Source organism: Rissa tridactyla, chromosome 7, assembly GCF_028500815.1.
Source record: "Rissa tridactyla isolate bRisTri1 chromosome 7, bRisTri1.patW.cur.20221130, whole genome shotgun sequence".
NCBI lineage: Eukaryota > Metazoa > Chordata > Aves > Charadriiformes > Laridae > Rissa > Rissa tridactyla.
Window position 1 is genome coordinate 2,160,900 of NC_071472.1, and position 22,213 is coordinate 2,183,112.

Below are 22,213 nucleotides of genomic sequence, written 5' to 3' on the forward strand. Positions count from 1 at the left end.
CTATTGGCACATGATTTGCATCAAGTTAAGTTGATAAAGCACTTCAGGTATACTTAAGGGATGAAATTAAAGACAGCTTTATAGTAAAAATTTAGTTCAAAGTCCAGACTCCTCTCTCCTTTCTCTTGAAGTTCAGAGATTCTTGAATTCAGACAGTTTTGATTCAGGTACAATATCGGAATGAAACTGTCAATTCAAATTTATTGTTACTATTGCCAACTCTGAAAGATGAAAATGTGCATTTTTTTTTCATTTGAGTGTTCCCTTGGATTTGCCTAGGGATCCATTTCAGCAGAGACCTGGTGAAGTTCAGTCAAGCTCTGGTGTGTTTTGGGATTCCTTGGGAGCACAGAAGTGCCCAGCTCTCTTTTCCTTCATGTTGCTGAGAACAGGTGGCCTCCTCCGGGGTCACCAAGTATATTTAGGGATGAAACTCGAGCGGGCTGGAGCCAGATTGGCTGTGCTAGCCACATGCGTAATTAGGAGCTGATGCACCAGGCTCGTTCTCGCCCAGTGCTGCTCAGGAGGGAGGACTGGAGAGGCTTTGCTCCTAGGAATATTTACTAGATGTTGCTGGTAAGAACATTTTAATCGTGTTTGACTTCTTTTCCTTACAATAGGATCTTGGGCTGTTTCCTGATTCTGTAATTTTTTTGGGAGTAGTTGTCGTGCCTTGCCTGTGGAAGTCAGATTTTCTGTCTGGATGACTGGTTGCAAATTGCAGTAAGAGGAAAGGACCTGGAATTGCGTTTTGGAAGCGTAACTGAAGGTTAGAATAGTGACAGTTTGTATAGATTGTATCCTCATATGCAATCCCTACTTCTTGGGTTTCTACATAAACTTTGGCCTACTTGTTCACACGGCATGCCACTTACTGAGTTATCCTTAATTTATTTTAATAGGTAACATTCTTGTTTAACAAATTGACTTTTTTGGGGGTAATTTTTCTCAACACGTTGGAACTAAAAAGGGACAGTATTCTATGTTCCTATATTTAACCTGTCTTACTAGACTTCACTTGCCTCAGAAGGAATTGCAGTTTAGCCAGCTAAACAAAACCACCCCGTCATTTGGTAGTATTAGCTTACACGGCAAATATCTTTGGACTCAGGAACAGCTGTTCCAAAGCCTCATCCCCTACCAACATTAGAAACAGGGCTGCAGTCTCTGGTGGAAAATTGTAGCTTTGCCTTATAGCAAAATCATTGTGTTAATTAATTTGTTTAAAGGTTTTGACAGTAATCTGTACTTCGGAATTCAGCCAACTATATGGATTTTCATATTTTCCAGGTCTGAAGAAATATAGAGAAAAAAGCCACAAGAGGTAAAAAATCCCCAAACCATAGCATCTATATAGGCTAATGCTGGAAGAAGAAATTGCCTCATTAACCTAAGGTCACTTAAAAAGAATATTTACGATCTTTTTCTACGTTATGCTTTTACTTGTGAATGAATATAGTAGAATATACAGATAAAGATCCCATTCAAACAGAAGCTTGAATAATGTGATGGAATTGTATAGAACGTAGTCATAGAGAAAAGAAAAATTCTTTAAATAATTTTGTTGTGATGAAAAAAAATCAAATCATACTTCAAGAAATCCCTTCCTCTGATTTTTTTCTTTTTTGTTTTCATTGAATTCCAGTACCGGTATTACAACTTTTAGAATAAAGTATTTGTCCAAAATGGTGATTTATATCAGTATGTTTGAAACTTAATGCAATGCTTTCCCATAATAGTCAGAAACAAAGTAATGCCAGATGCCAACTTTAGTTCTCTCTGTTGTTCGAGTTCTTTCACTAATTAGCCAACAACATTGCAATAATCTGACTAGTTACTAACCATGACCCAGGCTCTTTATGAACTAGACTAGTAGCTTTTATAGTACTTTCAGTCTTGGGCTAATACTGTATATTCACTCTTTCATCTGCTGCACGACCAGTGAGTGGGGGAGAGAAAGACAAATACCCTCAAAATGGAGGAAGAAGAATATGAGGAAGTTGTGGAGGTAAGAAGAAAATCTGAGAGTAGCAATATTTGGTTCCTGCCTTGTAAATGAATATATTAATCACTTTAATGAGATGTTGCTCATGAACATAGATGGTTACTTGCTGTTTGCCCTCTGAAGGTTAGGGTATGGATAGATACCTATTAAACGGTTTGACCAGTAAAAACCAACAACAGTGGAGCAAAATCTTTCTGGTTCCTGTCATAGTTTCTCTGTTTAAATAAGGATTGTATCCATCTCACACCCCCATCGCGAGGTTTCGTGGTTACTCTTCTGCGTAATTATAGATGCAGTGGGCCATCTCTTTTCCCTCCTGCTCCTGGCTTGCCCTCTGTCATCCAATCCATGCTAGAGAAGACTTTGGAAGACAATTTCGAGCCTTGCCTCTGTGCCCAACGCAATGCAGAAATGCAGCGGGTTTGTGCCACCAAAGGCACCGTTAACCAATTTAGCCTTAGAAGCTGCAGAGGTGGAGCTAGATTTAAACCTGTAGATGTCCGCGGAGTTGCATCAGGGATTAATTTGCCGATAGGTCATTAGTCTCAGCAATTTGATTAAAAGAATCCCCAGGAACTGTGGGACTACAGCTTACTATCATGAGCAAGTGTCACTGGAATAACGACTTCGCTGTTGAAACAGTTTATGAGGTTAACAGACAGTGTGGTCTTACCTGCTGCTTTATAACTATTTTGAAATGAAACTACATCTTATGAAATACACAAGTGATTATAAGAAATTGCTCAGTTTTTGTTTGAGGAAAAGGAGAAGATAATACAAATGTAGACATCCCACAACTCATTATCTCCACACTATATTGAATGGACTGTTGATTTCAGGCAGTGTGTCAGCATTGAGCCCTGACTGCCAACTTTATACATTTCAAATCGTGAATGAAGTAAAGTCAAATGGTTTACCAGTTGAATCAGTTAAAGGTGTTTTGGAAAATAAGTGTTACCGCTCATAAAGTCCATTTTAAAGGCCTCGTACCACCTAGTTACAAAGACATCCGTCCTTCATTAAGTTTCCTATTACCATGTTACTTGAAATTGCTTTTATGCTTCCTGAGCATTATGTGCTCTCTGTAACAAAATGTATATTTCTTTGCTGTCAGTGTTTATTTGTTGCTGCTGGAATTATTGTATGTTGGGCTTTTTGTCTACACAGCTCTGTTTCACTATTTGTTTTTAATTTTCAGTCACCACCTTCCGAGGACAGAACGGAATGGTGCTGCTTTAGTAGCTTCCCTCGAGATTTTCATAGTGAGAAGTTAAATAAAATAGGAACAATAGCATCTGGTACAATTTTAAGGCAGCTTAAGCCTTTCCAGAGTTTTCTTAAATAGAATTCCACTTCTGTAGGAATCGCCTATTTTAAACCTGTACGAGTTCTATCAGAAATTCATCTTCTGAAAGAGCAGAAAATCATTGCTGAATAATGAGCGGCTGAGAAAATATTGAGGATTTTAAGGTACTATTTTTTCTTCCTCTGGACATTGCAGCCATTTGTGATGTGCAAAAAACCACAGTGGAACAGACAAACCTCTTCTGCTGAGTTACTTGAGACTTTGTGGAAGACAGGTCAAACACGGTATGGGGCCAGTGAGCAGAAATTGCCTCGAAACAGCCCAATATGAGACAACTTCAAAAGTATGGGCTAGTTAACGTAAACCTGACTTTGAGGGACAACTCTGGGAAAAGGGCTTAAATTTTAATGAGAATTTATTTAGGGCTTGGTTCAAAGGGCTTTCTGTTCCCACAGTTTTGGCACGTGACCCTGAGCAAATCTTTGCTGAGGAGATTTTTCAAAGATAAAACCCACATTTTACATTTTCTCCTTTCCGGAAGTCAGTGGCAAGTCAAACACCTCTTGACTAAAATAGCTGCTCTTTACTACAGCGGGTGGAGCAACACCTTTAAATGTTTTTTTGGGTTCTTTTTTTCTTCATTAAGCAGCGAGGGGAGGCGGAGGGCGAAGCTTCGGGGCGGTGAAGCCTGGCGCTGTGGCGGGCCGGCGCCATCGTGCGGCCGCCATTTGCTGTGTGGCGCCTCAGGGAGGCGCGATCTGCACCCACTTCTTCTCAGCTCTCGTCTTGCTGTTTTTTGTGGTTTGTGGTTTTTTTTTTGTTTGTTTGTTAGGTTGGTTGGGGTTTTTTTTTGTTTTTTTTTGTTTTTTTTTAAATTTTTCCGTGGGTGCTTCAGGAACCAGTACGACCTTTCCGACATTCTTTTCAGCAAATGGCAGTCAGGGCGGTGGCGGGCTCTGCATTTGCGCAGCGGCTCAGGTTGGAGCTGACTCTGGTGCCGTCGATTCCTGGCTGCTGTGGAGAGAAAGGCAAGTGGCCACCCGGGATGTGAAGCCCTTGTTGCCTCTCCAGTGGGAGACGTGTTCTGGTCAGGTTGCTCAGTTGCACTGCAGGTTGCTGAAGGAAGAGGTGAGCAGGCTTCACACCACAATGGAAGAAGGTCAAGAAGAGGTTGACAGCACCTGCATGAAAAGCAAGAGGCAGAGCCACAGATGGCAAGGAAGGAGTGCCGGTTGGAAACCCTGGTTAAATGGATGATGGAGGATGGCCGTCAGGTTGGAGAAGGCAGGAAGCTCGTGGTTTCTGGCAACAGGAGGAAGGTCCGTGCTCCACCTGCAGATCTGCCATTTCAGAGTACATGTAGCACCCTGGGAACTTCTTCAGGCAGCTGGAGAAAGCCTCACAGGCACAGCCTTTGTGCTGAAGGATGGCTTTAACCACCTCAGTATCTGCTGGAAGGGCCTATGGCTGGGCACAAGCAAGCTAGGAGATTTCTGGAAAGTATCGATGATAAATTTCTTGATGCAGTTGATCGATGAATTAACTAGGAGAGGTGCTCTGCTGGACATGCTATTCACAAACAAGAAAGAACTGGAGGAAGATGCAAAGGTCAAGGGCAGCCATGGCTACAGTGAGTTGAAGATTCAGCAAAGAATGGGCAAGATAAACAGAATTACAATCCTGAACTTCATAAGAGCAGATTTGGGCCTGTTCAGGGACCTGCTTGGGAAGATTTCACAGGAAACAGTCCTGGAGGGCAAAGGGGCCCAGGGGAGCTGAGTGATCCTCAAGAACAATTTTCTCAGAGCACAAGAATAGTTCAGTCCAATGTGCAGAAGTCAAACAGCAGAAGGCTGGTATGGATGAACAGGGAGCTCCTGACTGAGCTCAAACACACGAAAAAAGAAGTATACTGAAGGTGGAAGCAGGAGCAGGCCTCTTGGGAGGAACATAAAGACATAAGACATCAACTCCATTCCTACACGCATGGGCAAAGTTCAGCTGGAGTTGAAGCCATAAAGGGAAGTGAAGAACAGTAAGAAAGGTTTCTGCAAGTGCCATCAGCAGCAAAAGGAAAGCTAAGAGAGTGTGGGACCATAGTTCAGTGGGCAGAGAAGCTAGTGACAAGGAACAGGCAAAATGCTGAGGTACTTGAAGTCTTTTTTGCCTCAGGTTTGATAAGGCTTGTCCTATGGTCATCCACTTCTCCACATCTCTGAGCTTTCTACCAGAGACGTGGGAGTGAAGTAGTAGCCCCAGCAGAGGAAGACAAGAGTTAGGGATGACTTAATCCACTGGGATGTACATAGTTGAGTGGGACCAGAGGGGATGAATCCAGGGGTGCTGAGGACATCGCACAGCTGCTATAATTTTTGAAAGCTCATAGTGATGCAAGGATGTTGCTGGCAACTGGAAAAAGACAGATGCGCATCTTCAAAAAAGGCAGGAAAGAAGACCCAGGGAACTACAGGCTGGTCAATCGCACTTCAGTCCTTGGGAAGGTTATGGAGCAAATCCTTTTGGAAGCTATTTCTAAACACGTGAAAGACATGAAGGTCACGGAGAGCTGTGAGCATTGATCTATCAAGGGCAAATCATGGCTGACCAAACTCATTGCTTTTTATAATGAGTTCGCTGCTGCTATGGACAAGGAGAGACCAGTGAATGTTGCGTACCTTGACTACTTTAGGAAGACCTCTGAAACAGTCTCCCATAGTCTTCTTATCACCAAATTTATGAGGTGTGGGATGGATAAGTAGACAATAAAGTGGATGGAACTGGGCTGCTGAGCTCAGAATTGTGATCAGTAGTACAAGGTCTATAATTAGATAGTGATCCATCTAAAATTAGATAGTGATCCTTCATTAATTACTTGGGAGGATGCTTAATTGCGGAATGTAGGGAAAAAAAAATCTGACCATTAATGCAAAAAAAAGGAACAAATGTTCAGAATTACCAAGGATGGAAATGTGACTACATAGGCAACTATGAACTACAGTGATATTTCTCCAGAAGTGTGTTTTTACAACAGCTTAAGAGAAGCGACAATTTGCTATTCTGTATGATCTGGCCTAACAATGACTTTTTTCTCTTGTTTTTAATAGTACTACATTGAGGAGACAGTTATTGAGGAGGGTGAACCATATGAGGTAAAGGTCCCTGTGATGTTGCATGCAGTGTTAATACATTATGCTAAATTAGTGGCTTTTTATATTCTGAGGACTAATTTTTCATATTAAACATACAAATATCAGTGAACAGTTGCCTCTTAATACTTTATTTCCTCTGCAGGACCCTGTTGTGGGGGATCACCCCAAGCTAGAGGGTTCCTAGCTTGTTCTGAGTATCGTATCTGCCACTCTGGTTTCCATTCGAAGGAGTGGATGTGTCCATCAGGAAAGCACTGTGCTAATTTCTGTCCCACCCTGTGTTTTGCTGATAGTCTTCCGTTTGCTCCTGCTCAGCAGCTGTGCACATGAGGTGACAAAATGAAACAGCAGGTTGTGTTAACAACAAGAAACACAGACAGGAAGGATTACTTGGGTACCATATTGACAAAATCCAAACATTAGTGTTAAAGATGAACAGAATTATTGTGGATGTGAATGTGACTAGATCTGTACATATGAACAACAAGCACATATATACATTATACTTAACCTTGTTATGAAGAAAAATATAAAAAGATTCTGCCTGAAACCAGCTTCAATGTATCAGTTCTATTCCCTTCATCTTGTGTAATTTCACTGAAAGATGGTGGTTTGCAGATTTTTTTCATGTCACTGGTAACAAATACTGGAATCACCAAGGAGTTACTGCCATAATTTGAAATTCACTTATAATGTAGATATAACGCAACTCTCTGCTATGTTACCATGGAAGATTCTTTATGGCATAGGCTTATGTGGAAACAAAGGCTTAACGTTTCACTTTGTGAGTGTGTTTCCTTCCAAACAAGGAATCTGTTCCCAAAGTCTTCCTAAATTTTTAATTTAATAAAATACGATTTGATTAATACTGTTTGAGCAAATAATCTAGGACTACACTTTGGAAGGAAGACTGCCAGCTTATTATTTTGAAGATCAATTCATCCACTGCGTTCATCAGGGGTTCTAAAATCTGTAGCCAGACGGGATTTAAAGGGAGCAATAGCATGACTGATTATTTCTGTGTCTGATTTGCGTCTGTTTTTGAAAACAGTATTGTGGGATGAAGAATTACGTGTGAGTATGAATGTCTTTCTAGCTAAAGTGATTAGACCTTTTCCCATCGGCTATAAATATAGTCTAATGCATTAGCGTCATGTTGTCCTATGAGTTATCATAGGAAAATAAAAGCTTTTTTTTCTGCACAAAATGCAATATTTTCAGAAACAAGCCCCTCCCAAGTTTTAGAAATATATTACAACTTTTTATAAACAATTGTTTTGTTATAAGGCTAACAGCAGGTACTGCTGCATGCTTATTGTAAAATGATGATTTACAGTTATAAAGCAAATAATTATTTTTTTCTGTGTTCCCAGGTGATCACTGAGATCACTGAGACTGTTAGCACAGACATCAGAGGTCCTGAAACTACTACCTATACTGTTGAGCGCGAAAAACCTTCTGTTGAGGATGCAGCACCTCCAGTCAGAAAGAAGACAATACGGACAAAAGTGGACCCATCTAAGTTTTTGACACCTTATCTGCAACACAGTAATAAAATGAAGGACCTATTCAGTGAGGTAAATTGTCACCTGTCTTTTATTTCTTGAGGAACACCAACTTTAAAGATGTTTAATCCATATTATTGCAAACTTTCATGCTACTGTTTTGTCTCCTGTACTTCATTTTATGATATGTATTAATGTTATTTGCCTGAAGTAGGAAGATTCCTTCTTTGAATTAGCTCCTCTTGCCCATTTGCTGCTTAAGCGCACAAAAAGTGACTTGAGGCAGATGGCTGAAGGTTATCAGAGTTGTCAGTTAATACGACTCCTGCACTGACTTGGATATCCAACTGAAGGGAGATAACAGGGACTAACGTCTATTGAATAGCAAACCTCAATATTTTTTATAATAGGATGTATCTCTATCCCTCTATATATATATCCAAGAAAAATCCTTGTGCACAATATATAGGAACAAGCACCAACCTAAATTCCTGGTACAGGCTATCACAGTCCAGTAGACCAATAGAGTACGATATTGTGAAAAGTGGAAAACTGCTCTGCACAGATGCAGATGGCATCATATCGCTTTTCCTAAATTTTAATGTATATTACCTACCAGTGTTCACTGTTTAAGGGTTATGTGAGATCATAGGTCTAGAACTGCTACCCTCATCACCATATTTTCCTTATCTTTTGTCATTGAAACAAATAACTGTGAATTTATCAATATCAAGCTCCTAAGGAGAATATAATCAACCAAAGATGACCTAAAACAGGCTAAAGGTAGAAATGGAATTTTTCTCTTGTGTCAGATGGAAGAAAGTCAGTTGGTTAAAATAAGCATAACTCTGCAAATGTAATTGAGTAATACTAGTTTTTATTATTCAATAATCTGCCCAAAATTCCTCTACTAACCAGATAAACTAAATCAATAATTGCGAGATACATTTCTGCCAGAGCTTTAGGATATGTCTTAATTACATTTGTCATTATTTTCTTTCAGAACAAGTACAAAGAAAAATTTAGAAAAGAAAAAGGAAAGCCGTATGCTTCCACAATTGATACCCCAGAAATTCGGAGAATCAAAAAAGTGCAAGACCAGCTCAGTGAGGTAGGTAGCAGTTGTCACAAGAAAAAATATTTACAGAGTTGTAAAGAAGCAAACTGAATCACAATTTTAAATGTTGGATAAGAAGTGATCATTTCTTGATAATACTGTGATAAGACAATCTGAATGTTTAACAGAAACTTTATCAGATTACAAGAGTAAGGAATACAGACTATATGTCAAATTTGAGTTCTATGATGTTGGTTGGAATTTAGGGCTTTCAGGAAGGGAGATGTGATGATTCCTTTCTAGGTGAATAATCACCCTGCTTCATTGTGCCTGAAGAGGTTTGAAAATTTCTGATCAGAAGCTACAGGCACGGGAGATGGTGGTGATGCCCATATCATTGCATTTGAAGATTCATGGAATCATGGAGTTAGATTTGGAAGGGATCTTAAAGACCATCTAGTCCAACCCCCCTGCCCTGGGCAGGGACACCTCCCACTAGACCAGGTTGCTCAAAGCCCCATCTAACCTGGCCTTGAACCCCTCCAGGGATGGGGCAGCCACACATTATGCCCTGCAGTCATCATGAATGTTGTGCCTGATGATTTTCTGTTAAGTTGTGCACTGGGTAAATAACCCTAGAATTTTGTTTTTAAAATGTGTTTAAACATTTTTGTTTTCATAAAGTAACTGAAAGTCAATTTCCTAAAGAGATACTGGAAAAAATGATGCTTGGATTCTCAGTGTGTTGCAAAATGAATTTCCGTGGATCTTGTCATTTACTATGGGAATTTCCAAGATGTGTTGTCCCCTCTGTGTGAATCCCACTCTTAGTGATGTGCCTTTGAAAGCTAGCCCAGGTGCGATTGTCCCACTGATGCAGTGCCTCTAGTTCTGGAAGCTGGCTCATCCTCCCCTCTTTCTTTTAAGCAACGCTAGTCTACCTTCAACAAATCACATCACAGTCTGGGAAACTGAAACCCACCTACAAATGCTTCTTAATTCTTTGTATGGTAGATAGGGAGAGTTGAGTCCCTAGGAATGGGAACCCCTAAAACTGAGAGGGTAGTCAACTAACCTAACCGGTGGCCAGGAGAAGAGCATGCATGAAATTCTACGCCACCCCTGACTTTGGCTATATTGAGGAACGTGATGCAGCAATCCATACACTGATGCTGACTGAGCCTACTGTCAAGCTGGGAGAGGTATAACCGCATTAGGATGATTTTTTGCCCAAGCTGCTGGTTTGCCATGGTAATGATGTGGCTATATTGCTTTTGGCAGTACAGCTAGTGTTTACGTGGTAATGGGCTGTGAAATTGGGATATACCGCATAGCATGGGGATCTCTCTATCTCATTATACAGGGTGGAAGTACTCTTAGAAAGAACTCTGTGATTACAGAAGGGCACTACCTCTAACAGGGATTCACAGCTCTTGAAACTGTCTCAAAGCTGCATTTCTTTCTCAATTAATTCACCAAATCTGTTTATTTCCATAGGCTTCATTTCTGAGGAACAACTCGTCCTAAATGCTTTATTGAATTCAGGCTTTGGGTATTCGTAGTATTAAGTGCCAAAATGCCAATGTTCTGCTTTTTTAAAAAACTGTCATTTTTTGCTGTAAGAATAAATGCATTTTGTTGTGCATTCATCTAGGTTAAATACCGCATGGCTGGTGAAGTTGCCAGAACTATTTGCCATGTTGATGAAAAGGCCAAGGATATAGAACATGCAAAGAAGGTGTCACAGCAAGTGAGCAAGGTGAGCGAGTTCCGACTTTCTGGAAGGCCAGATTAGTGGCTCGTGAGGTTACTGATATGAATAAAGTTTGGAGCTCAGGGCACTAAAGCAATGTTTTTAGACAGTTTAGATGTACAGGGAGAGATTGCACAGAAGTTAGTAAGGCAAGTATAAATACAATCTTAAATATTTCCAATTCATGTCTTCAAATGTCACTGGTTTGAGCCTTTCACTTCAAAAAAATCTTTACCAAAGTTACAGTTTATTCACAAATATAACTATTTTTCTAATGATAGTAACCAAGGTGCTGATCTTTCTTTACAGGTATTATATAAACAGAACTGGGAGGAGAATAAGGACAAGTACCTACTTCCCCCTGATGCTCCAGAGCTTGTGAATGCAATAAAAAACACAGCAATGTTCAGTAAGGTAAGAAAAAAAATATCCCAAGTCTAGGCAGCTGAAGTGCAAGAAGTATTCCAAGTCAGAGATTAATTCATAATGAGTATTCTGGCATTTTTCTGTTTTTTAGAAACTCTATACCGAAGACTGGGAGGGAGACAAAACATTATTCTATCCATACAATGACAGTCCAGAGCTCAGAAGGGTGGCACAGGCTCAGAAGGCTCTGAGTGATGTAAGTATCAAAGCCCAATTGACAGCTGGGTCACTCTTGCAGTGTAACTTGGTAGTCTTCGTGGTGGACTTCGACTAGATACAAAAACTTCATAATGGAACAGAAAATAAAAACGCTCACGTGTGCGCTGCTTGCTCTGGTAGTAGTGCTATTTCAATAGGAAAGTATGTACTCTATATTAGAGTATAAATCTGTTGGCAATTTGATGCCAGATTATGAATGAATGAAATAATTAATTTATTAAAGATCATCTGAGTTAATCAGTAAGAAGACCTCAAGTATCTCTCAAAATGTGTGGAGAAACTCTCAGGGTTTCTCCACAGGATGTAAGCCCAGTTCTTTGTTGTGGGTCTACAAGTCGGTCTCTCTAAAACGGTGATAAAAAAAGTCAGGAATTTGTGAGGCTGTCTGATTTGCTGATGCTTAGATACGTAGAGCTCTTCAGCCGAGAATTTCAGGCCTCACTTAAAGATTTCAGTGAATTTTGCAGATGTCCAGAAGTTCATTAGTCCATGTTTATCAGGAGCAACAGAGTAATATACTTGAAAATTTTCCCAGGGAACTGATTCTTTTTCACTGTTTCTTATCAAGAGAAAGTAGTCCTCCAGAATACTTTGATTGAAAGAGTTTATGCTGCAGTAGCTGGGGACAGAATGGTGGCATTAGCAGAGTTAAGAATAAATGTTCTGATGCTTAAGTTGGTAGTTACTGTAAATGTTTACTTCTTTCATATTTACAGATTGTCTACAAAAAAGGGCACGATGAACGAAAATCTAAATATACTGCTCTGCCAGATCCACCTGATGTGGAACAAGCCAAGAAAGTGACAAGGCAGCTGAGTGATGTGAGTAGAATGCAGTGCTGTTCTTTCTGTAGAAACCTCGCTTTTGGAGCTAGAGGGGCAAAAAGGTACCTAAAGAGAGGAAAGGCAAAAAAAAAGACCAGAGCTCATATGAAGAACCCTTTGATTTTCAGTGGCGGAAGTCAGTTCCTTTCTTCCTCAAATGTCTTAGAGAAAATCCTGCCCAGTCTCAGGTGAAAGGTGAAAATTAATTTTCTTATCAGTGAATTTAGTTTTCAACAAACATTTCTGCTTCTACCAGACACACGTTACTTCCCATTCTCACTATTTTTTTTGTCTCCTGCTTTACGCTTTCTGTGTTTACAGGAGAAAATAGTAAATAATATCCATTTCGCTGTTCTCTTAAGTGTCAGCAATGGCATTTAAATATGTGTCTGGTTTTGGAGTGAGCTACTTGCTTACAAGTAATAAGCCCATTGTGCTGAAAAGTTGCCAAGGCCAACTGCACAGAATACATTCTAAATGTTCATTGCAGTGTCAAACCATTGTACACATACATATCCCAAGCATTCCTAAATTCATGGATATATCAATGAGTGGGAAGGTCTGGCAAATTAGATAAGCATTTCCTGATCTGCACACCAAATTAACAAGTAACATTGAATTCCATAACTGTGTGGCATAATTAACAGAGCCTCTAGCACCAGTCCTCAGTGCATTTTGGGTATACCTAGAATAAATCACAGCTGAGGAATGCAGGAGGTGAAGTAAAATATAGGAAGACCAACTTTTGCTGAAGAAACTGGAACTAAGTTGCATAATCTTATAAGACAGAAACAGGATTTTAACTCCATTCAGAATTTAGTTATTATGATGAGGACACACGTGATTTTATTGCTGTGCATTGAAAATTATGTGCTCTTTAAGATTACGGAGTTACAGTATTCACATATGGTTGCAAAGCCACTAAAAAAATACTGTCGTGAACCCATTTGGAAAGTGAAAGAAAGTAGTATTTAATTTAGAGAGAATTTCTTGTAATCCTATTCTTGTATAGCTTCAAAGCTAAATTGTCATCAAGAGAATTTTTAGGCATGTAAAAAGCAAAATCAGTATCGTAATCTTTGAAATAAATAAAATATTAAGCTATATATGTATCTCCAATACAATAAAATGTAGATATATTTTTTAAGGTTGTTTTTAGTGTATTTGTTCTATATCAATGTGGTAACAAAAAGGCATTGGAGAAGTTATATTTTTTGTGATAAGCAATGCAACTGTGGCTGCAAATGCATTTGGAACAAATGCATTTTCAAAACTTGGAGAGATATTTTGTTATTAGACAGACAGGAACTGTCTGTTTAAACAGTTGATACTTGATTTTCTGTGTGCTTGAATATAGCGTAATAGAAATCACATATACCAGGCAATCCATATATTAAAAGGATTTGCGTATAACAAGTTTCAGCAGCAATAACAATAAATTCTGGCTTAACCAAAGGGCAAGGATATGTCCCAGTATTATGTGACCAGTCAGAAAACAGAACTAGAGGACTATGTTAGTGATGTCTCATAGAGAGAATTTCTTATTAATAACTGTCTTCTACAAGGACTTATTTCACTTATTTTTCCTTTTTTCTGGTCAGGGAAGGTACTAAGAGAAATAACTGGAGTCCTTAGGCCATATCATATTTAAGGTGTTTTTGACAATAACTGATAAAGTCGTTATAAGGCAGATGTAAAATGTGAAGCAACTTTAAAAAGAAGACTTTTTAAAACAAATCTGCCAAGTGAAGATTATGCTGTATCTTGGGGCTTATGTTTTATTTTTTTTATTTCATTATAGATTATTTACCATGAGGACTATAAAAACAAGATCAAAGGCAAGTGGAGTCAAACTCCATGCTATGATGTTGCAATTGCGAAAATGAATGCAGAAAATATAAGTATGGTGAGTGAATTCTTCAGAGAATCTTGAAATGAGCAGCTTTATCCTCTGTTTAGGTTGATGTGGAAAATACTGATTAATTTTGTCTGCTCCATTTGTGGTATTTCTCTTTTCCTTAATAAGCTACTGTTGTGGATGTCTGATTTATAACTTAAGTGCATTTGATACATTGGTATCTGTTTGTCTCTTTTCCTAACAGAGAAAATACCAGGAAGACTTTGAAAACACAAAAGACCAAATCTATTTTATGCAGACTGAAACTCCAGAATATGAAGCTAATAAGCGAGTTTCAGATAACGTCAGTAAGGTATGTTATGCGTGCTCCCATTTGTTTAGCTAGAGTTTAGTTCTGAAGTCAGGACAGTTTGTGCTGAAACTGTTCTGTCAAGTGCCAAAAATATTTTCCTAGATGCAAAAGATGTATTCTTGTGTGCATTCCACCAGGAAGCTTGGAACAACTCCTAGCCATGCGTATGATCTTCAACAATAGTACCCATGAAGTAGTATTTTCTTTCAGTGAAGTAGAATTTGCTTCATTGTTTGTTTTGATTATGTTATGTGCCTGATCTTTAGTTGGAACAAATCAATACTGTTAACCCCGACCAACTTAAGCTAGCTGAATTTGGGTCAGTATTTTCATATTTATTCATCTTTGCTCAGTGTATCTCAGTGATGTTTTGCTGGCCCATCTTTTGTTCAAAATACAGAATCTATGTGGCTTCTGCATTTTCTGTAACAGTATATACATTAGCAAAGACAATCTTATGTCAGTAATTGTAAGAATGTGATTATTCTGAGATGTCAAGTGATATTTGAAAAATTACAACGTTTGGAGAGGTGCTTAGAGGTGGGGACATCTCCTAAATAGCTCTAAGTTATCTTCTCACCCTGCCTCCCAGGGCATCCATGCACTCCTGTCATCTGAGTGCCTTTTATGGTCCTTTGCCGTCATGAATCATAAGTTAAAAAACCAGGGGAAATTTTCCCGAAAAGTTCAAGGTGATAGAGGCTAGTACTGATTTTTAGAACTTCACCCTTTTTATTTTTATTTTTTTAAAGACAAAATACAGAGCAGACTATGAAAAGAACAAAGCTATTGCAGATTATAATGTGCTTCCTGCTACAGAGAACCCATTGCTGAGGCAATTAAAAACTGCAGGAAATGTGCTGAGTGATGTAAGTATTATCAAAGTACAGCTGGATGATTTTCAGTCGTGTACAATAAATCAAAATCATCATTTCTTCGCAAGGTTTCTCCTTTGGATCTCTTAGTATTTTTAGTTTTATAGACCAATATTTGTCATGAGATACCACCAGCCAGAACGGTATAGATAACGAGTCATTTCTCTGCAGCAGAGTGTAACAATAGCTGTAGCATGTTATGGGGATAGCTAATTATTCTATAGTTCATTTAGATCCCTGTGGAAAATGGATCACAAGATGACCGTTCTTCCCTTACGGCTCTAAGGAACTTCAACCTGTGCCAATAATGATAAAATATGTGGTACTTTTGAAAATTCATATATATTACATTCTGGTTACACACTGTAATGGCGCTCTCTATTTCTTTCCTCTTGCTGTTTTCATCTGTATGGAAAGTGTCAGAGGTTAAAAAACCATTAGTCATACCTTTCCATCTTCCCTTACAAACCTAATAGTTACTAAGAAAAGTTTGTTTTAAAAGATGATTGGGAAAAAAGTGCCATCTGTTTTTCAATCTTCTGGGAAAGCTTTTCTTTGCAATAATTTCACAGTTTTGTCATTTTTAGTGTGTTGTGAGTGAGTTGCAGTGAAAAGTACTGCATTATCTGACATTATTTTCTTTTGCAGAAATTATACAAAGAAGCCTACGAACAATCAAGAGGAAACAGCATGAATTACTGTGACACACCAAAGTTCCAAACTGATGCTGTTCTGAAGAATTTTAGTGATGTATGTATTTGATTAGTGTTATGTCGTCCCGTCCTGACAGTCTTGATTACTTCTGTTTATCAACTTGTGATTATTTTTCCAGGTAAAATATAAAGATGCATACCAAAAGAATATTTTAGGACACTATTTGGGCAGCTTCGAGGACCCACATCATACACACTGCATGAAAGTTGAAGCTATGAAGAGTGATGTAAGCGTGGCAATCATTCTGTTTTCACGGTCATACTTTCATTTCACAGAAAACTCAGTTATGATCTCTTACTGAATGTTGATTTTATCCCTAGAAAAATTACAAAGCAGAGTATGAGGAGGAAAAGACAAAATGCTACTTCCCTCAGACCATAACTCAAGAGTATGAAGCTATTAAGAAGTTGGAGCAGTGTAAAGATGTGAGTAGAGGACAGTAGTGGTTATCAAGTAGCCAACTACATGCGGAGTATCTGCTTCTGAGGCACGTAGAAATTCACAGAGTGATTCCTGTTAACTTCAGTGATTTTGAATGTGGCCTTGTTACCATATGCACCCCTAAAAACCGTATTCATCTGTATTTTAGAGCCTTTTGTGACATCTAGTGATCAAGACAGATATAGCACAATCTTTAACAAGTAAAAACATAAAATTAGAGGAATAGTACCAAAACGAAGAATGAACAAGCATTTATCTGCTTCAGTAAACATATTTTTACATGAATACTTTGAAAGTACTTTAGTTACTTTATTAATACTAGTTTTATTTACTTTATCAATACTTGGAAAATACTTTAAATATGTATTTGTATATAATATGCAATATACAGTGTAATATACTATAAATTATATTTACATACCTATTCAAAATATTTTACATGAATACTTTAAAAATACTTTAACAAATTTATTTCCTCTCTGATTATGTTAAAAAGTAACATAAGAACCGTTGTGCATGACAGTGCTTATCTACACACGTGGGGGCTACCCCAAGTAATGCTGCATTGCTATGTCTTCTAAAATAGTTTTGCTTTTATACATTTTCTGCAAATATATTCCTTGTTTTCCTTCAGCACACCTACAAAAAGCATCCTGATCAAACCAAATTTACTCAAGTGACCGACTCTCCAGTACAGAAGCAAGCAGAGATCAATAGCAAGCAGCTGAGTGATGTAAGTAAACCTAGAAAACATGTTGCTGCGCTCTGACATCATCGATTTGTGCACTGTGGCCACCTTCCCTTTATCATCCAGTTTTAAGAGAGCTCCTGAAATGAATGTGTAGGTGAGTGTGTGTGCATATACACACACACAAGCACAAAACCATTTGTGCATGGTCGCAGTTATGTTCCAGTGGAAGATCACCTGGAAATCAGTTTGCTTTTTTTAGTTTTTCAAGTGGCTGCTCATGGCAACTTTTAGTGTGTATGTTTGTAATTTAGTTATGTTCATCATTCTTGATGTATTCCTTGCACCAGTTAAGGCAATGGAGTTCATACGATTCGGTTGGTAAGGGCTAGGATTCAGTCTCTGTCTTTCTTTGTGAGGGAGGTCACATGAGACCTTTGAGTTGTGTCACAGTGTTATTAAGCATTTACAATCTATAAACATCGGGCTACTAAATTTCTTTCTTTATTTTTCTTTGCAGATACTGTATAAATCCAAAGGTGAAGAAATTATTCACAAGTACCACCTCCCTCCAGATGTGCCTCAGTTTATACAGGCTAAAGTTAATGCCTACAATATTAGTGATGTAAGTAGATTTTGAATCCAGCTCTCGATTCAACAATGAATCAACAATGTGAAGTTTCCGTTAGCTAGAAACCGTTCATTCAAAATTCACCTTTTCTTCTAGAACTATTACAAAACGGGATTGGAAGAATTAAAATCAAGGGGATATGATCTAAAAAGTGATGCTATTCCTATCCGAGCTGCCAAGGCTGCTAGGCAGGCTGCCAGTGATGTAAGTGCATCCTTCCTAAAGGAACAGTTTAATTCAAAAAAGTTTACTTAAACAATGTTTGCAGTTACATTTATTAAGGATATCTGAAGGATAAGTTCTCTATTGCCTTTTTTTTGAGCATTTTATTGGACGCATTTAACACAGTTATATTTTTGTTGGCATTTCATTGCTTCACTAATGTATTTGTATAATTACATTTAGAAAAGCCTGTTTCATTATGTAATTCTCTGTGAATAAACAGACTGCCCTTGCATGCTGGTATGGTTAAGGAAGATCATGAGGAGCAGGTCAGTAGTGACAGCTCCATGAGCAATGGACCCCTGAATTCTCTCTGTCCTTAATTATAGGCCTGATCATAGATGAAAGACTCACTGGGTTTTGGGTATTCTTGGGGGTGGCCTCGCAGAAGTCCCTTAGTATTTTAAGACTCCTCTCCCTCTTGTGATCAGTACAAGTGAGATAATACTACTTTGAAAGCTAATTAACTGATTTGTGTAGCAGTGAATTGTAAAGAGATATGTGTCTGGTTTTATTGAGATGTATAGTCATTGACTTAAATGTGAGGGATACTCTTTGTAGAAAACAAAGTGTAGCCTTTGCTTTTAGTTTACTTATTGCTAAGTTACTACAGTTAAGATTATATTCTCCGTGTTCTATTCTATTCTAACAGGTAAACTATAAAAAAGCCTATGAACTTTCCAAGGGGAAACTCGTTGGATTCCAGAGCCTCCAAGATGATCCCAAACTTGTTCATTATATGAAGGTAGCCAAGCTGCAGTCTGAACGAGAGTACAAGAAAGATTATGAGAAAACAAAAACTAATTACAACATTCCAATGGATATGGTCAATGTTGTTGGTGCCAAGAAGGCTCAAGAGATTGCCAGCAATGCTAATTACAAGAACCTCATACACCACTATACTTATTTACCAGATGCAATGAATGTGGAGCTGACCAAAAATATGATGGAGATTCAGAGTGATGTAAGTAAAACCTCATGTGAACAGAATTTTTTTGAGATTCCTTAAGCAAAAGCTGTGAAGACTCAGGAGAGGCCCCTGAAGTGTTTTTTCTAATTCCTAACTTCTAAAACATTGTTTTCACTCCTTTATTAGAATGCATATAAAGCAGATTATAATAACTGGATGAAGGGCATTGGTTGGATCCCCATTGGCTCACTAGAAGTAGAAAAAGCTAAAAAAGCTGGAGATGCCTTGAATGAAAAGAAATATCGTCAGCATCCTGACACCATTAAATTTACAAGTGTGGTGGACTCTCCAGTAATGGTCCAAGCCAAACAGAATTCAGTTCAACTCAATGATGTAAGTAGAGAAAGAAATGGGTGTTAGAGTAAATTAGAGATGTATCTACTGAAGAGCTGAGCATTGTCTTTAATTTTTTTTTTAAGTACCATTAGCCTGGAAGCGTTTCTCTGTGTCGTCATGGTTTTGTGCTCTGATTTTGCCCGAATTTCCTGGTATAAGTCTACAAATCTCTATGGAAATCATGTGGCTTTTTCAGTTCAAATCAGTTGATTCTGTACATTTATATTTTAAGTGTATTTGAAATACATTTGATTTAAGAAATGTGAAATTTTCACATTGTTTATTGACATTTTACCACCTACAATAGTGAATGAATTACAGAATGTTTGATGAATCACAATATGTCCATTATTATAAATCAGCAAGCTTTGTTTTATGTTATGCTCTCCTACCATCCCGTTTTATCCCACTCTTTCAGAAATGGGTTTTTATGTCCATTAAAGGGCTTAATTTTACTGCGTAAAGACTGCATAGAGCTTTTAGGGTGCGTTCTTTCTATCAATAAGATCAACAATTTGTATGAAAAGTGCAGCCTCGATCTTTATGAGATAGGTGCAAATGTACAGTTATTGGCAAAATCAATCATAAACCCTCAGTTAATTTACGGTGAGCTGGGGCTAGCTATAGAAGGAAAGACGGATTTATTTCTATATCATATATTTTACAGAAACTATACAGATCTTCTGGAGAGGAAGTTAAACATAAATATACTCTTACCCCAGATGTTCCACAGTTTATCCAAGCTAGATACAATGCAGCTAACATCAGCGATGTAAGTGACTTCTTTATAACATGTTTTCACATTGTTCTTGAATTTTTGAGTAATACGTTAACAGATGCACTCATATTGCAGATTCCTTTCACTGATATGCAGTTCTATATAATCAACATGTATCACTGTAATTTTTCATTCTTGGTATCATTTGAATTTCCAACTGGATACCATTTAATAATGTAATCATTTAATTAATTTAATCAATAGATAAATCTGTTCTCATAAGTGAAGACGGATAGTTGTATATGATCTCCGCTGCATCTGCTTCTAAAGAATTGCTTGGAGTAGCTTAGGAGTAGCTTGAATAAAGTTAATGTGATTACTTGATTCTCTAGAATAATATGGATTTTCTTTTTTAGGCATATTATAAACAAGGCTACCATGATCTAATAGCTAAAGGGAACAATGTGTCACTTGATGCAATTCCCATTACTCTAGCCAAGGCTTCAAGAAACATTGCTAGTGATGTAAGTATCTATTGCGGGTACACTTTTCTTAGGCATTTAATAAAAAAGTTGTCTGTTCTGGGCCATGTGGTAGACCTCATATGTTGCACAAGTGTCACTAGAGTCAGTATTATGAGAAAGAGATTTTTAGTCTTTCCCAAAGGCTTAGTTTGTATAGAACTTTTTTTATGCTTGTCTTGTTTGCTTTAGATAGGCAAATGCTATTGCACTGTTTCTTTACTCACTTTTCACAGGAGAAATGAAATCAGTAGTTCTTGCAATCATTTTGTGACAAATTTCCAGAAAATACGCTACATTAGCACCTATTTACAGACCATGAGATAAGAGGTGCTAAGGGTGCTTTTGGTTATACCGCAGAGCATGACTTATACATGAATCATAAGGCCTTATAGTGCGAGTTATATAAAGTGGGATATGTTTCAGTGGTTTCATATAACTAGAGGAAGCTGTCCAGTCGTACTGCATTTGTTTGATATTGCTTTCACATGACTGAGAAGGATTGTCTCAATTATTCTGACATTTTTCATACACACCTTTCCACACAGGAATGCTTAGGAAACATTTTCCCTTCCTTACAAGAAAAGCTAATTGTTGATAAATCTTACTGTGGTGTGTGTAACCTGTCACGTACAGGCTTAGATGGTGGAGCCAGAAAAGCCAGTGTAGGTACAGTCACTGAGTGTGTCATTTAGGAGAGTTTATCTTCCTGAATTGCTTGCAGCTTCGTTTTCCAATGAAAGTCATGAGAGCTTTTCTTTTCTTTTGCATTAGCGTGGATATCAAGAGCCATGCCACAGTACATTTGATCTCTTTCCTCTGTTTCTAGTATAAATATAAAGAAGCATATGAAAAGGCTAAAGGAAAACAGGTTGGTTTCAGAAGCCTGCAAGATGACCCTAAGCTTGTCCACTACATGAATGTAGCAAAGATTCAGTCTGAGCGTGAGTACAAGAAAGACTATGAGAAGACCAAGACTAACTATCACACACCTCCTGACATGTACAGTATCCAGGCTGCTAAACAGTCTCAGGATGTAGCTTCCAATGCCCACTACAAAAATCTGATCCGTCACTACACCTATCTGCCAGATGCCATGGATGTTGAGCTTGCAAAGAACATGATGCAAATTCAGAGTGATGTAAGTATTTCAATGATTGCAATTTGATGGATGGTTTCCTGCACACTTTGAAAAATAGAATATATAGTTTATATTCAATGCAAATTGCCATTACTGTATGGGAATGGTCTGGTTTTCTTATGTCTTGGGGAAGATCGTTAAAAGTTTTATCAGCTGGTGGTGGCATTTAGAAATACCAAATTCCATGTGAGTTCTACTCAACAGGATTTTGATGTTGGCATATCAGTGGAGAGCAGACTGCTGGAATATTGAATTCAAATTAACTTTTTTTTTTCACATTTCCTCAGAAAACTTTATTTTGCAACTAACACAATTTTGCTTTATTCTTTAAGACTTCTTTTAAGTTGTCTTGCTTTATCTTCACATGAGATGGATATGATAGTGTAGTTGGACTATTATTAACTATTTAGGATGAAGGAGTGGACAAAATAACTATTGATATTATTAGAAATACATTCTGGAGATCTCTCCTAGAATGTTCTCGGTCCTTCTTGCAGGTACA

The 22,213-nt window shown here is 38.0% G+C and overlaps 1 protein-coding gene across 36 annotated transcripts in view; it reads left to right on the forward strand.

The window, feature by feature from the left end:
* Positions 1-452: 452 nt before the first annotated feature.
* The window catches only part of NEB (nebulin), a 127,187-nt gene continuing 105,426 nt past the window's right edge, over positions 453-22,213 (forward strand). For 35 of the 36 annotated variants that reach the window (XM_054207815.1, XM_054207818.1, XM_054207824.1 and 32 more), the window contains exons 1-24: positions 453-576; positions 1,291-1,395; positions 1,943-2,008; positions 6,416-6,460; positions 7,834-8,037; positions 8,969-9,076; positions 10,677-10,781; positions 11,085-11,189; positions 11,293-11,397; positions 12,137-12,241; positions 14,046-14,150; positions 14,347-14,454; positions 15,207-15,323; positions 15,978-16,079; positions 16,162-16,269; positions 16,364-16,468; positions 17,119-17,217; positions 17,693-17,797; positions 17,900-18,007; positions 18,678-18,989; positions 19,122-19,328; positions 19,999-20,103; positions 20,466-20,573; positions 21,400-21,711. In XM_054207815.1, coding sequence (XP_054063790.1) covers positions 1,976-2,008; positions 6,416-6,460; positions 7,834-8,037; positions 8,969-9,076; positions 10,677-10,781; positions 11,085-11,189; positions 11,293-11,397; positions 12,137-12,241; positions 14,046-14,150; positions 14,347-14,454; positions 15,207-15,323; positions 15,978-16,079; positions 16,162-16,269; positions 16,364-16,468; positions 17,119-17,217; positions 17,693-17,797; positions 17,900-18,007; positions 18,678-18,989; positions 19,122-19,328; positions 19,999-20,103; positions 20,466-20,573; positions 21,400-21,711 — 2,811 coding nt within the window. In that variant the 5' untranslated portion in view covers positions 453-576; positions 1,291-1,395; positions 1,943-1,975. The remainder of the gene's footprint in view (positions 577-1,290; positions 1,396-1,942; positions 2,009-6,415; positions 6,461-7,833; positions 8,038-8,968; positions 9,077-10,676; positions 10,782-11,084; positions 11,190-11,292; positions 11,398-12,136; positions 12,242-14,045; positions 14,151-14,346; positions 14,455-15,206; positions 15,324-15,977; positions 16,080-16,161; positions 16,270-16,363; positions 16,469-17,118; positions 17,218-17,692; positions 17,798-17,899; positions 18,008-18,677; positions 18,990-19,121; positions 19,329-19,998; positions 20,104-20,465; positions 20,574-21,399; positions 21,712-22,213) is intronic. The other variant, XM_054207816.1, reaches the window with a different exon arrangement.